Below are 15,835 nucleotides of genomic sequence, written 5' to 3'. Positions count from 1 at the left end.
GATTTTGGTGCTTGTCTAGATATGAGAAAATGCAAGAAATTGGGCTCACGCAATCTTCTGAAAACATCGAACTATCCGAAGGCCTGTTCTGCCGGTTTTTCCAGAGCAGAGTTCCTCATTCCTGGTCTCTGCCCTGAATGCCTTTTGGGGGGTGTTGAAAGTGAGTGACCCCGCAGTGGCTGGTGAGCTCATCCTGGCAGAGGCAGAGGGCAAGCGACAAGTTTCCACCTCCACACCCCAAGACTTGGTCGCTTTATTTCCTAGCATCTCTCATTAACCTCTTCCCCGTCTCCACTGCCAGCAACCTAGTTAGGGTGTTTGCCTGGAACACGGGAAAAAGCAGAATGCAGATTTTTTTCAGACATAAATATCTGAGCTGCCTAACGTGAATGTGTTGTCACGCCTGCTGAAACCACAAAAGCCAAAGCGCACCTTCGAAAAGGCAGCCGTTAACAGATTCATTGAACGTCTCTTTAATAAGCTTTATGAAATGCTCCCTTGGGGCTGGACAAGAAAGCCACATTTCCACCCTCCTAAAGCTCATTCTCGGCGGAGAGGACCGCCCTTCCAGGTACAGCTGCCCCGAAGACACAAGCGGGGCTTCCTCTTTTACTCCACAGAGACAGTGAGGTCTGCCTAACACCAAACAGGCTAAAGACCCAGTATCTTCTCCACATGACGCCCTAACATGCCACGTGCTCCTTCTAAAATAAAGGTAATTGGTACCGATTCTGTTCACTGACTACAGGAACACACCTTACAAACTTAAAGATGACAAATAAAATAACGTGCTCTGTAGTCAGAACCACAAAACAGAACAAACCCTGCCCAGCCACATGGCAGTCAGCAGCAGCACAGCGGCCTAAGCGCAGCTGTGTCAGGACCTAAGGGGTTGGGGGAAGTCACGAGCAGGTTCACGAAGAATGCAGACAAGAGCCTGAGAAGACCAGGCACAGCACTGGTCAACCTCTGATTAATTTTTTTCCCAGTTCCTTTTTTTTTTTTTTGTCTTTTTGCCTTTTCTAGGGCTGCTCCCAGGGCATATGGAGGTTCCCAGGCCAAGGGTCCAATCGGAGCCGTAGCCACGGGCCTGCACCAGAGCCACAGCAACGAGGGATCCAAGCCACGTCTGTGACCTACACCACAGCTCACGGCAACGCCGGATCCTTAACCCACGGAGCAAGGCCAGGGATCGAACCCCCAACCTCATCGTTTCTAGTCGGATTCATTAACCACTGAGCTGTGACAGGAACTCCTCCCAGTTAATTTTTATCGTGGCGAAATATACATAAAATCACCAGCTCAACCATTTTGAAGTGCACAGCTCGGTGGCATTAAGCACATTCATTCAGCCTGAGCAACCATCATACCGTCATTTCCAGAACACTCTTCACCTTGCAGAACTGAAATTCTACCCCCACGGAACAGCAACTGTCCCCCACCCGCCTGCCTGCCCCTGCCCGCCTCCATCCTACTTTCCGTCGCTGAGAATCCGTCTCCTCTGGAGACCTCGCACTGGTGGACTCACAGAGGATTCCTCTTTGGGGACCGGTCTCGTTCGTTGAGCACCACATCCTTAAGGGTCACCCAGGCTGCAGCAGGATGGACGCTGCCTACTGCAGGGTTTCCTTCTCACAAAGGCCGAGTGAGACTCCACTGTATGCACCAGCACACCCTGCTTGTCCATTCAACAGTCCGCGAGCACGGGCGCTGCTTCCATTTTTAGCTGCTGCGGATAAAGCCATGAACAAGGGTGGAGACCCTGTTATCAGTTCTTTGGGGTACCTACCCAGAAGCGGAAGTGCTGGGGCTTATGGTAATTCTGTTTAATTTTTTGAGGAACTAGTATTCGGCAGTAGAGTATAGTGTTCCATTTATAGAATGCTACCATCCTGTTTCCATGGCAACTGCACCATCTCACATTCCCACCAGCAGTGCACAGGGTTTCCGACTTCTGCACAGGCTCACGAGCCCTCTTCTGTTTCCGGATGGGTGTGAGGTGGTATCTCGCCGTGGTCTCGACCTCCTCCTCCCCGGTCAACAGCGATGCTGAGCCCCCTTCCAGGCGCCTTGGTCCACTTGCGCATCCTCTTTGCAGAAACGTCTGTTCAGGCCCTTGCTCATCTCTGAACGAGGCGTTTTGTTGTTGCTGCTGAGTGGTACGAGTGCCTTATACATTCTGGATCTCAATCCCTTATCAGCTTATGTGACTATATGGATTGCTTTGATTCTATATATTGCTTTTAGCATTGACTGTTTTAAAAATGTTTTTTAGGGCCACACCTGCGACATATGGAGGTTCCCAGGCTAGGGCCGAATCGGAGCTGCAGCCGTCAGCCTAAACCAGAGCCACAGCAAAGTGGGATCCAAGTCACGCCTGTGACCTACACCCCAGCTCACGGCAACACCAGATCCTTAACCCACTGAGCAAGGCCAGGGATCGAACCCGCGTTCTCATGGATCCTGGTCGGGTTCGTTAACTGCTGAGCCACGACGGGAACTCCTCAGTGTTGAACTTTTAACAGTGTTAAGTCTTAAAACCACAAACATGGGCTTCTATCTTAATTTCTTAGAGCAATGTTTTACAGTTTTCATTACACAAGGCTCTCACCTCCTTGGTCAATTCCTTAGTATTTTATTCTTCGTGATTCTACTGTAAATGAAATTTTTATTTTTAATTTCCTTTTTAGATTGTTCATTGTTAGTGTGTAGAATGTAACTGATTTGTTTGCATTGGTTTTGCATCCTTCCCCTGCGCTGAATTTATTTACAAGTTCTAAAGGGTTTTTTTGCAGAATCTTTTGGGTTTTCCACATACAAGGTCATACTATTTGTGTGCAGGTAACTTTCCTTCTTCCTCCCCTTATTTTGTTTTCTTCACGTCGAATTGCTCTGAAAGAACCCTCAGTAACATGCCGAACGCTCGTGGCGAAAGCAGCCATCCTCGCCCTGTGCCTGATCCCAGAGGAACAGGTTTCCGAATTCCACCATGAGGTGCTTGCTGTGAATATTCGCCTCTTGTCATGCGGACGTAGGTTCTGTCTGCTCCTAGTTTGAGTGTGTTCATCAGGAAAGAGTGCCGAACGTCATCAAGTGCCTTTCCTGCATCAGGTGGACCGATCGTGTGCTTTTTTTCCCTTCGCTCTGTTAATGTGCGTATTACACAGACCACTCTCCCAGCGCTGAGCCAGCCACCCTTGCCCCCGGGAGTAAATGTGACTCGGTCGCAGTGTGTAACCCGTGCAACATGCTGCTGAACTCGGCCGGTGTGCTGCTGAGGACTGTGGCATGCGTGTTCACAGGGGAGAGGGGTCTGTGGTTTTCTTTGCCTCCAGTGCCTTTGATTTCTTTCATTTAACATGGTTTATGAGCGGCAGCTATCCAGGCTGTCACGAACTGAAACCCGCAAGTGAATAAACGCAGGTCTTCCACAGGAATGGGTCAAGTTCCAGCAAAGAGCAGGAAAGAAAGGGGCTCGTTTTACCTCCCACCTTATGGGTAAAGACGGCTAAGTGGCATCACACGTTGATAACTATGACATAACACAAACTTACCTAATCTGAAGGTCCAAGATAATTTGCCTTTTGTCCACATTTTCAGTATACACCTTAACACCATTGATCCTGAGGGGCTGAAATAAGAATAGACTAATTATACTTTATTTTCTGTCTTTTTTTTTTTTTTTTTTGCCTCTTCTAGGGCCACTCCCGCGGCCTATGGAGGTTCCCAGGCTAGGGGTCGAATCGGAGCTGTAGCCGCCAGCCTACACCACAGCCACAGCAACGCGGGATCCTGAACCCACGGAGCGAGGCCAGGGATCGAACCTGCAACCTCATGGTTCCAGTCAGATTTGTTAACCACTGAGCCACGACGGGAACTCCAAGAATAGACTTATTTTAAAACACGGATGAGGATCAAGGAAAACCAAACCTGTCACCCAGAGAGACACGTCAGGCCACGCCAGCGTCTTCACCTTCAAGTTACGGAACCTCTGTCCCTCAGAGTCCTCACCTGGGCAACACTTAAGGAGATACCTCCTCAGGGGGATGGTGATGCCACACACACAGGCTGAGGATCACGGTGCCCTGCCTGGCACCACGCGCTCAGGGACGGCGGGCGTGGCTCGGGCTGTGCCAGGCTTCGCCCCCTCTCTCCCAGTTGACTCTGACCCTTAACCTCTGCTCCATCCTTCCTATCCTGTTTGAAATCTAAGTTCTGTTCATTTTTTATGTCATAATTTTTTTCCATTGCTTGAGAGTTTCACAAAAATGGGGCTTATGAGTGAATCGAAAATACTAGCTATATTTTTAACACCTAACACATAATACAAGGTCAGAAGCAAATAACTCTGTCAAAAGGAAAGGCGGGACCACCATACGTGGCACAGTCCAAGGGCCCGGTTATACCGTCATTTCAAAACCTTTTCCCCACTGATTAATCTGAGGGCCCTTCTGAGACAGTTCTCAACAGGGCATTCGAGCAGTAACAACGCAAGCTCAAGAGAGAGCAGCCCTACTGCTTACTCCGAAGGTGTAGGGGCCCCAGTAGCTTCCTCCCCAGCCGGCTGCTCGTTCCCCACCACGCCAGGTGCCCGGCCTTCCCCTGGCAGATCCAGAACACAGGGGTTAAGTGCCAAGCGGGCACCAGACCACATCCGAGATGAGGAGGACGAAGGGGCCAGGCGCCATCGAAGGACGGACGAGACGCCCTATCTTCCATCCGCCCATCAGACAGCGGGTCCGAGGCACCGGGGAGAGGGCAGTGCAGCCCTGGGGACACCAGCTCCCTGACTAAACACGCGCCACACTCAACAGCCCCACTGACGCCACGAGCCGCTGTTTCTAAATGTCCGGCCCTTCAGCTTGGGTCACTCGCGGCATCACTGGCGAGTTTACACATCAAACTCCCTTCCTAGCAGGACAGATGGAGGTAATTCTGACGGGAGAACGTGGGGCAGACACCCGGGGCGGGGGGGGAGAGGAGACCAGGGATGGGCCCGGACTGGCCGAAAGGCCACAGTGGAAGGAGGAGGCAAGGGGAGGCCCCTCGGGAGCCAGACCCGCACCCTGCACCCACACGGCCTGCCTTCCAGGAAATACTTTCTCTAGGAAATTCTTCAGCTCTACGCAGGCAAGAGGACCGGAGAAGAAACACACCTGCTGCCCCACGTCGACCCTCGTGAAGCTGAAGGTGCTGAGGTGGGGGTGCGCGCCCCGCACAGCTGGCTCGATGGTTTCCCGAAACAGCTTCTCTATAAACTGGCAAATAAAAGGCCACATGTGTTTCACGGTCTGGAAAGGAGAAAGAGCTCAGGTTAAACAAAACGGTACTGCACTGACGCCATCATGAAAAATCATGCTCCTAGACTTTACCAGAATTTCGGAAAAGTAGTTTGGGGGTGGGGGCACCCTTTTTGTTAGAGAAAAAAACACAATAAACTATCGATTAACCAACATACGACAGGAATTACTCTAGTTAAATATGCTGTTTAAGCGTATCGGCACATTTAATCTTTGCCAAAGAGTCAGAAAATCCTGTGGTTTTAACTCATTGTTAAAAACCTTCTAAAACTGTATCATTCTTTGATTTGTTTGGTTTGGTTTCGATTTTTAGGGCCACACCTGTAACAATGGAAGTTCCCAGGCTAAGGGCTGAATCAGAGCTGTAGCTGCTGGCCTACACCACAACCACAAGCACGCCAGATCTGAGCCACGTCTCAGACCTACATCACAGCAACGCCGGATCCTTAACCCACTGAGTGAGGCCAGGGATCGAACCCTTATCTTCATGGATACTAGTTGGGTTAGGTTCCGCTGAGCCACAATTCCTAAAACTGTATCGCTTTTTTTGTTTGTTTTGTTTTTGTTTTTGTTTCTTTTTGTCTTTTTAGGGCCGCATCCGTGGCATATGGAGGTTCCCAGGCCAGGGGTCCAATCAGAGCTGTAGCTGCCGGCCTACACCACAGCCACAGCAACACCGGATCCTTCACCCACGGAGCAAGGCCATGGATCGAACCTGCAACCTCATGCTTCCTAGTCAGATTCGTTTCCGCTGCGCCACGATGGGAACTCCAACTGTATCATTCCCCCCCCCCCAACTGTATCATTCTTAATAAACATCAGTGAGTTTTAAGAATGGACTAACTTCCAGTGATTATTTTATGGGTAAATCACTATCTACCCATAAAAACATCATTTAATCATCAGTTTTCACTATGTACCTCTAAGGTTACATAAAATACAGAGACTAAAGAGATCTCCTTCAAAGTATAAGCATCTAAAATCATAACCTTCTTTAAAAAGATCACTAGATTTCTTGGGAGTTCTCCCTCTTCATAATAATGTTCCCCAAATTTCACCGTCTGGTTATCATAAAAGAGGTCCGAGCGCCAGCGGATCAGGAAAGACGACACAGGGCCAACAGCCAACGGTGAACCCACCATTAATTTTCTCCCGTCAGAGAAACAGCCTGCCCTGCTTAGAAAAAGACAGCAACGTCTCCGTCATGACTGAGCTCTTTCGGGAGCAGAAGTCAACTCACTGACTCCAAACGTGTTCCCATGCTGTCAACATCCAAATCCCCAAATATGGAGAAACGGCATCTCATCCTCCCGCCCATCCCCACAACAGCCGGCATTCAGCAGAGTCTCCCCTTACCTTATTTAGCCATTCTGCCCTTTCAGTGTCCGGAAAATGAACCTAAGAGAAAAACACACAACGTGACTGAGCGGCTCCTGACAACACTGAGCCGACCGCCCCTCCGCCCATTCCGGCTTCTTTTCTACGGCCACTGTGTGCAAGGCTCCTTCAGCCTCCGCGGGGAAGCCTGGCACAGCAACGTGAGGACCAGCCGCTCTGGCCTCCCGGGCTGAGGACACGCCAGGCCCCTGCCCACCTTGCCCCCCGGAGGCGCGCAGGCTGGAGCTGCTTGTCCCCAGCCCCCAGCAGCACGCCCCCCTGCGTCTGGGACCCGGCTCAGAGCCTTGAGGGTCCCCCCTGCCCCGGGCCTCCCGGCCCGCAGGAGCTTGCACACGCCTTCCAACACGTGGCTCCTCGCCCCACCGTCTCCCACGGGAGGGTCATAAACACAGGTCTCGGCAAGTGGAGAAAATTGTTTGCAGAGGTAGGGAAAAAAAAACCTATTTAGAAAAACGGTGGAGCGCGATCTCCTGGGTGTTGCAACAAGCCCTGCAGAGAAAGGCGAGAGCCCTTCTGGGCAGGGGGCTCGCCTCTGAGAAACGCCACGTATGCCCTGCCCCTCAGAGTGAGAAGACACAGCGGCCACAGGAGCATTCTGGAAACCATGTTTCTGATGACAGGCAGCTTCGTCTGGTCAGAGAAACGTTCTCATTTCTGGAACGGCTACGCCAACCGCCCATTAGCCAATGAAAGACAAGCCCCCACCCCAAGCTCCAGCTGGCCAAGGAGCAGGACTGGGGGGGTGAGGTGTACCCCAGAAGATGGCTCTTTGAGAACCAATCTACCTCTCATGCTTTGCCCCTAATAACAGATGACAGGATGGGGCCCGGGAGCAGCCAGATCCTGGCTGGGGAGAGGCCACTGGCATCAGGTCCACGGTGGCCACAACAGGTCCCCGGCCCCCGGGTCCACGGGCCCAAGCAGAGCTACTCCTTTACGCCACCAGACGTGAAGTCTTTAATTTGCCCGAAGCACAAGGGTGGGCTAGAGTGACTGAAATAAGTTTTTCTAAATAAAGTTAGCTTGAATCCATTTGGGGACAAAACCATATGGATGGCAACGTTCCAGAACGAAGAAAAAGGCTCAGGGGTTGGGAAAGGCAATGCCTCAGAAGCAATGACTCGGGAAAGCACTCTGACGATGCATGCTCAGATCCGGCGTCTGCGTCACTGCAGAGGGGCCCGTTTTGACCTGAATGGAGCCTGAGAATCAAGGACTGCACTTTCCCCCGGAGGCAGGAGACATGTGGAGCTCAGGTGGGGACACCTGAGGGCTTGCTAGACCAGCCAGACTAGGTCACAAAAGTAAGATGTGCCATTTATCTGCAGGCTGTGTTCTGCCGTTTCTTTAAAGTGTAGGGTAAAGCGATCAGCACTCTACCAGTCAGGTCAGCAGTGTGCCAGGTGGTGTCACTCCAGGGCATAATAAGCCTCTCGAGGAGCAATTTCCTGTGAGGTGTGTCTGCATCAAGACAACCCTCAGGGACAGGGAGAGTGTGTGACCCCAGGTTTCTAGGTTACGGGGAGAGTGTGTGACCCCAGGTGTGGGTGAGAGGGCAAGGGTGACATCACATCCGGAGAACTTAAACTGCTTCTCTGCTTCCTAAAAAAAAAAAAAAAAATCTCAAATTTTAAGTGTCCTTAGATAAAATGACGGCAGAATTCAGTCTGCCACTCACCCCTTCCTTCTGCCCCTTTTCAGATTCTTTCTTCTGCACACATTCCAAAGAGATAGGATGCGTCCATACCTGACCCCACACACAATGCAAACGGCCCCTGCGAACACTGACCTTGCCTGTTGCTCTTTCATCCGGAACTCAGCCGTGGTGGTCAAAGCAGACCTCAGAGGGCAGCCTGCAGAGCACGGTGGGCTCTCCGCATGGCCTCACACCTCTGCAGACAGACACCCACGAGCCTCGGTAACCAAGGGACAGGTGCTTCCAGACCCACCTGGGCCAGACTGGCTGCATCTTTTTCCAGTGAGCAGCAGGGTGGGGTCCTCACCGGTGGGGAGTCCTTAGCTCGTAACCCCACACGTCTCAGAGAAGCCCTGTTTCCCTGCAGTTTAGGGGCAGAAAGATTTCCTTCTACTACGGGGGGTGGGGGGAGGGACTCATGTGTTTACAGCGCTTTGTAAGTTTTTAAGAAACACTCCTTGGCTTCTGAGAGGAACTGAATTCTTGCTGATTTCTGACAGCCCATAAACAGACTCCTGAATACTGAACTTCCCATGGAGAGAGCCTGACTAATCCAGACTTCCTGCCCACTTCCAACCTAAGGGAGACTCAAAGGCCAAGGCATCCCCAGGCCCAAAACCGCGGACACATCTGCTTGGAGACCGAATCCTCGGATTTTCACAGGGCCAGGAAATCAAAGAGGGTGAGACCATGTCACCCAGGGGTAACCAGGGCAGGTGCTCTTCAGAGGTGCAGATGCCGAGGGAGGGCCAAGGACAGAGACTAAGTCTTCCCTGAACCGGGTTTCTGGAAGATGAGCGAGGGCAATGTGACTACACCATAAACTACACAAGTAACACCATTTACGGAGTACGCGTTGCTATCTACGTGGTAGGTCCTGGGCTAAGCGAGTCGCACTATCTGAGTCAATTCTTATAAATCTTCCAATAGGAACTATTAATATTCCAAGCTCACGGGACAGCTGCCGGCACCAGACTGGGGATGACAAGCCAGAGTTATCTGCGCGTGCTCTTGGCACTTCGCCACGAGGGGATGTGGAAAAGGCCGGAGGCCACAGTCCACAGAGCCCGGCCAGTCCTCAGGAGGACACGCGCCCATCACAGAGGAAGACCTGGAACTCAGATGCCACACCTTCAACTGTGCGAGGCACCGAGTGACAGCTGCAAGGAGAAAATTTTGTGTTCAACAGTGACTGACTTAGGCCCCAGAGGAGGGACGATGCCTGAGACAGCCGATGGCAAGTCCCACTGCATCCACCCTGTGACCAGCGGTCCCGCTGCTCAGAATCCGTCTTAAAAAGACGATGCGTGCACAGCACCGTCCCTGACAGCAACAACCAGCAGCACGGGGCGCAGAGCCGACAGGCTGAACGAGCCTCTGTGCCTGCGCGGGACGTGCTATGAAGCTATGGGAGCAGTGAGGAGGGGGCCCCACAGTGACAATTTCCAGAATTATTTGACTAACTGCTGTAGAAGAATTCCCAGGATCTTTTGGTGGTGTTTTGTGCCATGGCATGCAAAAGTTCCCCAGCCAGGGACTGAACCCCTACTGCAGCAGTGACAACGCTGGTTCCCAGGCTCTGTTTTTAGGTGAAAATACAAATGAAGAAAAGCAAGTTCAACTGGTTCCCATTCATCTCAGAAGTGGGGTGGGTGAATACATAAATTTTTTTTTTTTAGGAGTTCCCATGGTGGCACAGTGGTTAACGAATCCGACTAGGAACCATGAGGCTGCAGATTTGATCCCTGGCCTTGCTCCGTGGGTTAAGGATCCGGCAGTGCCATGAGCTGTGGTGTAGGTCGCAGAAGAGGCTCAGATCCCGAGTTGCTGTGGCGGTGGTGTAGGCCGGTGGCTACAGCTCTGATTGGACCCCTAGCCTGGGAATCTCCATATGCCTCAGGAGCGGCCCTAGAAAAGGCAAAAAGACCCCCCCAAAAAAAATTTAAATAAGAAAATAACGGAAAGTTTAAACAAGTGCTGCCTGGGAAGGAGAGGGAGGTAGGGAGACAGGAGCCCAGCAGTGGGACTCAGTCTCCCCGACACTCGGCACGCTTCCTCCTCAGGGCAACGCCACTCTGCTCCTCTCCGGGAACACGCAGCTGTCCCCTCCCCGTCGGCACCACGACCACAGGGACAGGCACTTCCATAAAGTGGTCTGCCTAGAGTTGCGTGGTCACCGTCAAGGTCAGGCCCTCACCTCCTGCTTCCCAGGCCACCTCTGAAAATCCTTGGGACAGGTAAGTGGCTCCTTTTCCATCTTCTCAGCATCGGAGAGAATTCCTACGGATACAGGACGAACGCTTTCATCTGCCAACGGGGCCAGTGAGTACCAGGCCTTCTACCTTCTGGTCAGCAGGCAGGATCAAATGGACATGTGCAAACACCATCAGGTGAACTTCTACTTTCAATGAAAGCCTCCATAAATTACAAACATCCTGTTGTGGCTCGGTGGTAACGAGCCAGACGAGCATCCATGAGGATGCAGGTGTGATCCCTCGCTTTGCTCAGTGGGTTAAGGATCTGGCATTTTTTTGAGCTGTGGTGTAGGTCGCGGATGCGGCTGGGATCCAGCACTGCTGTGGCTGTGGTGCAGGCCAGTGGCTAAAGCTCCGATTCAATCCCTAGCCTGGGAACTTTCACATGCAGCACATGCAACCCTAAAAAGAAAAAAAAAAAAGAATGTTCTAACACAGAAGTACTGTTTTATATAATAACTGACTCTAAAATCATGTGAAAATAAATGTTTTATAAACTATATATATATATAGCTTTTTTTGTCTTTTTGCCTTTTCTACGGCCGCTCCCGCAGCACATGGAGGTTCCCAGGCTAGGGGTCCAATCGGAGCTGTAGCCACCAGCGTACACCAGAGCCACAGCAACGCAGGATCTGAGCCATGTCTGCAACCTACACCACAGCTCCCGGCAACGCCGGGTCCCCAACCCACTGAGCGAGGCCAGGGATCGAACCCGCAACCTCATCGTTCCTAGTTGGATTCGCTAACCACTGCACCACGACGGGAACTCCTATAAACTATATTTTAATTTTGTTAGTGAGAATGGTAAGAACAAGACTCTCTTATACATAATCTACTCCAAATCCGATTTGAAAAAGATTTTTCTGAATCATCGAGTTTCAAAGGTAAAGTATAACTATGTGGGAACAAATACTTTGGTGATTAAACATGACTCCTGCAAAAAAACCTCCGAAATGAACAATGTCGTTATTTGATTTCTCTAAGGGAGGTCTGCTGGTGCAGCAGCCACTCGTGGCCATCTCCTGAGGCAGACGCCCACCTATCCCGAATCTCCCCGCTGCCGTAAGGGACCTTCTCTGCTCACTCACGCACTAGGACAGAAACGCCGTCCACCTGCTGTGACTTCTGGTTGTTACTGCTTTTTTGCTACCGTGCTAATCTTTTTTTCTTTCTTTTTTCTTCTTTTTATGGCCACTCTTGTGGCATATGGACGTTCTCGTGCTGGGGGATGAGTCGGGGCTGCAGCTGGGGCCTATGCCACAGCCATGGCGACACCTGATCCGAGCGGCATCTGTGACCTTCGCCGCTGCTTGCGGCAATGCCGGATCCTTAACCCACTGAACAAGGACAGGGATTAAACCTGCGTCCTCACAGAGACAACACCAGGTCCTCAACCTGCTGAGCCGCAACAGACACTCCTGCGCTATTCCTTAACCTATTGCACACATATAGATTGCTCTTTTTGAAAACCAGGCTGAAAAGGCCTTTTTTTTTTTGAGCAGTTACTTAGCTCTGGTTCTGTGCCCAGAGCCAGGGACAGAATGAGCCCTGGCCCTGGCCTGGGGAGATGTGACTGCCAGCCTAGGCAGGAAGGACAGTAGGGGCAGGGGAGGGTCTGCTGTCGCCTCCAAGAGTCCAGAGATGATTATGAAGAAGACAGTTAAGTGAAATGGGTTTGGAAGCATTAGCTGGGGCTTGCCAGCAAAGAAAGAACAGGCTAAGCAAAACCAACGGCGTGTGTGCAGATCTACTCGGGCTGGATTAAGAGAAGGGAGAAAGGGTGGGTACCAACGCTGAAAAGTCGGGTCCAGAGCAGCCTGAAGTGTTTTCTGTGCTCATGCAAAGGAGCGCTGATGTTGTTCCATCGGCCATGGGTCAATGCTGGAGGCTTCGGGGGAGAAATTATGTAAGATTGATTTTGAGAAAATCTGCTCTGGCATCACCAGAGAAGACAGGGCAGAGACACCTCTGCACAACTAAGCTCTCGATGCAAGGGAACGGGCTTATTTCCCTCATGAAAACTGATGTCAGGTGGGTTGTGCGAGTCAAAGTGGTGGCAATTTTGAAAGTCTTAGCAGCAGACTCTCAAGACAGCTGACAATTCTGAGGCTTTTAATTCACGAGGGATTATTTCAAAGTGCCGAAGAAAAAGGATACATGGAAACGGAAGAACCAAATTTTAGTTCTGTTCATGAAGTCACACATCGCCTTCTTAGCAGAGAAAGGAAGAGACGCACGGGGAAAATAAAACACGTGTTTCTAAACCACACAGGAATGCTGAACACGTGCCATCTGGTGTCAAGTGTTGTTTTTTGAAAAACAAGACCGAAAAACCCAGTCAAATCTCCTCTGTTAGGTCTAACAATGAAACAAGTTTTCCTATTTATTACTCACAATATCTTTATAAACTAGAAATATTCATTGTATGAGGACTGAGTTTCGATTATACTGAAGAGTGGACACGACCCAAGAAATCTCTTTTGAACCCTTTCCTGTAAAAAAACAAAGGCATATTTGGGATTTTAATGTGATGCTGATAGGATCAAAGCTGTTTGTGTGGAAGAAATAAACCAAACATACAAAGAGAGAACACAGGTGTTGCCGGGACCCTGCAGACCAGATCTCCTCTAATCCTCACAACAGCCTTTCTGCAGGTCATGCCCCGCCCAACAGATAAGGAGAGGGACACAGGAAGGAAAGTCAGGGGAGTGAACGGACCCGGGGGAAGAGGCCGGGACCCAGAGGGCTCTCAAGTCCTCCCTGAGGCAGTAAAGACGGAAGAAATTCACAAACAGCTAAAACCCTTCCACTTAAATCCTGTGTCCCCATTTCCAAACACGCCACAATGTTTAAGACTGTAACTAAACAGAAGGGCTGTCTTTCTTTAAACAGCATTCCCCTCCAAGACCCTGTTCACCGTCAGCACTTGGGCCCCAGGCAACCTCACGGAGCCAGCAGGCGCCTCACAGGGGCTGCACAGAGCCCTGCTGGAACCGCACCAGCGCCAGCCGCGCTGGAACACGCGGTGTAAGTCAACTCATTCCTCTATCTCGCAAATCTAAAATAAGGTAAGCATCATCTAGGAACCCCGCAGAGAGATGCGTACCCCGCCACCTGAAGCATTCCTGGTTTAGCATCTTTAAGTAACACACAAAGGGTAAGGGATAAAACCATCGCTTTAGAAACCAAGTATCAGGAAGCTTCAAACAGTAAACTGGCCCATCAGGTTCGCTTAGTCCAAGAAGAATTTAAGCTTTGCTCATTTCTGCATAGTCCTTTAGGCGGTGTCTCCAAACAACGACAAAACCCAAAAGTAGAAACCCAACATCAAAAACCCCACCAGGAGTTCCCATGGTGACTCAGCGGGTTAAGAATCTGGCTAGCAGCCATGAGGATTCGGGTGCGACCCCTGGCCTCGCTCAACGGGTTCCGGATCCAGTGTTGCTGTGAGCTGTGGTGTAGGTCACAGAGTCGGCTGGGATCTGGCATTGCTGTGGTGTAGGCCGGCTTGACCCATAGCCTGGGAACTGCCATATGCCACAGGTGCAGCCCTAAAAAGACAAAAAAAAAAAAAACAAAAAAAACCAAAAAACAACAAAAAACCCCACCAAATTCTTACTGGGGGTAATAACTGGTTCACAGTGGAAGGACTCACTTCATCTGAGACAGCTGTGCCTTCAGAGCCTAGAGGAGGTCCCTGCCGGTCAGCAGGCTACCTCAGCAGTCACCCACTCACCATCAATCCCCGACACCAATCTTTCTACATCATGCAATGAGTTCTACCTAAGTCCACAAATTGAAAAAAATCTAAGCAGGAGTTTTGCTTCCTTGTCTAAAATTAACACATCCGAAAAATAAGAGCAGATGAGGCACGACTAGGAGAACGGAACCATAGGTTCTAGGAAACCTTGAGAAGCCTGTATTTTATTACCTCACAACAGAAACTGTTTCCAGGAAAACGCGAAGCAGTCAACACAAACCTGTGGCCACCTCACTGCCAGTTTACTCCAACAGACCTGACCGCATTCAAAGAGTTCACAGGCTGGGAAATACTGAGTAAAAACCTTCAGACATTTAATGCTGTTTCGTCTGCATACAGATTGGGCTTAAATCAATGCAAATGGGAAAGGGAGGACTCACAGAAAGTTACGACTGCCAGAAACATTTTGCTTCACACACAAACCAACCAAAGGGAGCCCAAGGTGCCAACACACAGAAGGAACCCAGGACTGGGGTGCTGCTGTCAATGATGCGGAAAGAGGGGGACCCCAGTCCCAGACGCTGAGAAATGGTTCTCAGTCCCTTGACCTCGAGTCCATCGACACCTGCAACTCTGTGCCAGTGCTTTGCCCTCAGGTCAGACAGAGAAAACCACGTGTGCAGGGCCTGCTGCGATGAGCTGGGGGCACCTGGGAGCGTCTGTATGGGACTTAGAGAAAAGCCCGTTACAGCTTCCTCCCACTACGTAATTATGATGGGAAAAAAAAGCATTAGAGACACTCATAAATACTGACTTTGGACAAAACCTGCAAATAAGAGGATTCAAACAAATTTTAAACTTGGAGCCGCCAGGACCTTGCAGCGCACCTGCCACCTCTTTGTGGCACCACGGTGGGAGCTCTGCCCATTCCTAAAGACTGACTGTGAGCAGGTCAGGAGACAACGACGCAAATACAAACTGGCACCAACATACACCTGTGCTCTCTGATTTCTCATATTAAAATTTCTTTACCTGTCTCTCACAAGGTTTATTAAACCATCTCTCCCAATCCCCAATTCCAATCTACCCCCCATCTTCTCCGAAGGCTCAGCATGCAAGGAAATTAGAAGAACAGGGTCAAGGCGTCTTAATCTGATATTTTTTCCTAAGATACCAGAGCGCTTTCTCCTAATAGCTACGTCTAGAAAGAAGATGTTATTCAAAGGAGGGGAACGTCTCTTTCAGGCGTCAGATGTTAACAGTATGGCCGAATGGCTCCTTTAGAATGGTAAAAAGAAACTGCACCAAATAACTGGGTGTACCTGTTTCTAGGGTCCATAAAAAGTAGGCAATCAGGAGTTCCTGTCGTGGCGCAGTGGTTAACGAATCCGACGAGGAACCATGAGGTTGCGGGTTCGATCCCTGGCCTTGCTCGGTGGGTTGATCCGGCGTGGCCATGAGCCGTGGTGTAGGTTGCAGACGCGGC

At 50.6% G+C, this 15,835-nt stretch overlaps 1 protein-coding gene across 3 annotated transcripts in view; it reads right to left on the bottom strand.

Moving 5' to 3' along the window:
• ESYT2 (extended synaptotagmin 2) overlaps positions 1-15,835 on the bottom strand; it is a 78,172-nt gene that overhangs the window by 44,159 nt on the left and 18,178 nt on the right. For all 3 annotated transcript variants that reach the window (XM_021079030.1, XM_021079029.1, XM_021079028.1), the window contains exons 2-4: positions 6,657-6,698; positions 5,157-5,291; positions 3,555-3,631 (exon numbers count right to left, since the gene is read on the bottom strand). In XM_021079030.1, coding sequence (XP_020934689.1) covers positions 3,555-3,631; positions 5,157-5,291; positions 6,657-6,698 — 254 coding nt within the window. The remainder of the gene's footprint in view (positions 1-3,554; positions 3,632-5,156; positions 5,292-6,656; positions 6,699-15,835) is intronic.

The sequence above is a fragment of the Sus scrofa genome, chromosome 18 (assembly GCF_000003025.6).
Source record: "Sus scrofa isolate TJ Tabasco breed Duroc chromosome 18, Sscrofa11.1, whole genome shotgun sequence".
NCBI lineage: Eukaryota > Metazoa > Chordata > Mammalia > Artiodactyla > Suidae > Sus > Sus scrofa.
This window is presented reverse-complemented; position numbering and strand designations above follow the sequence as displayed.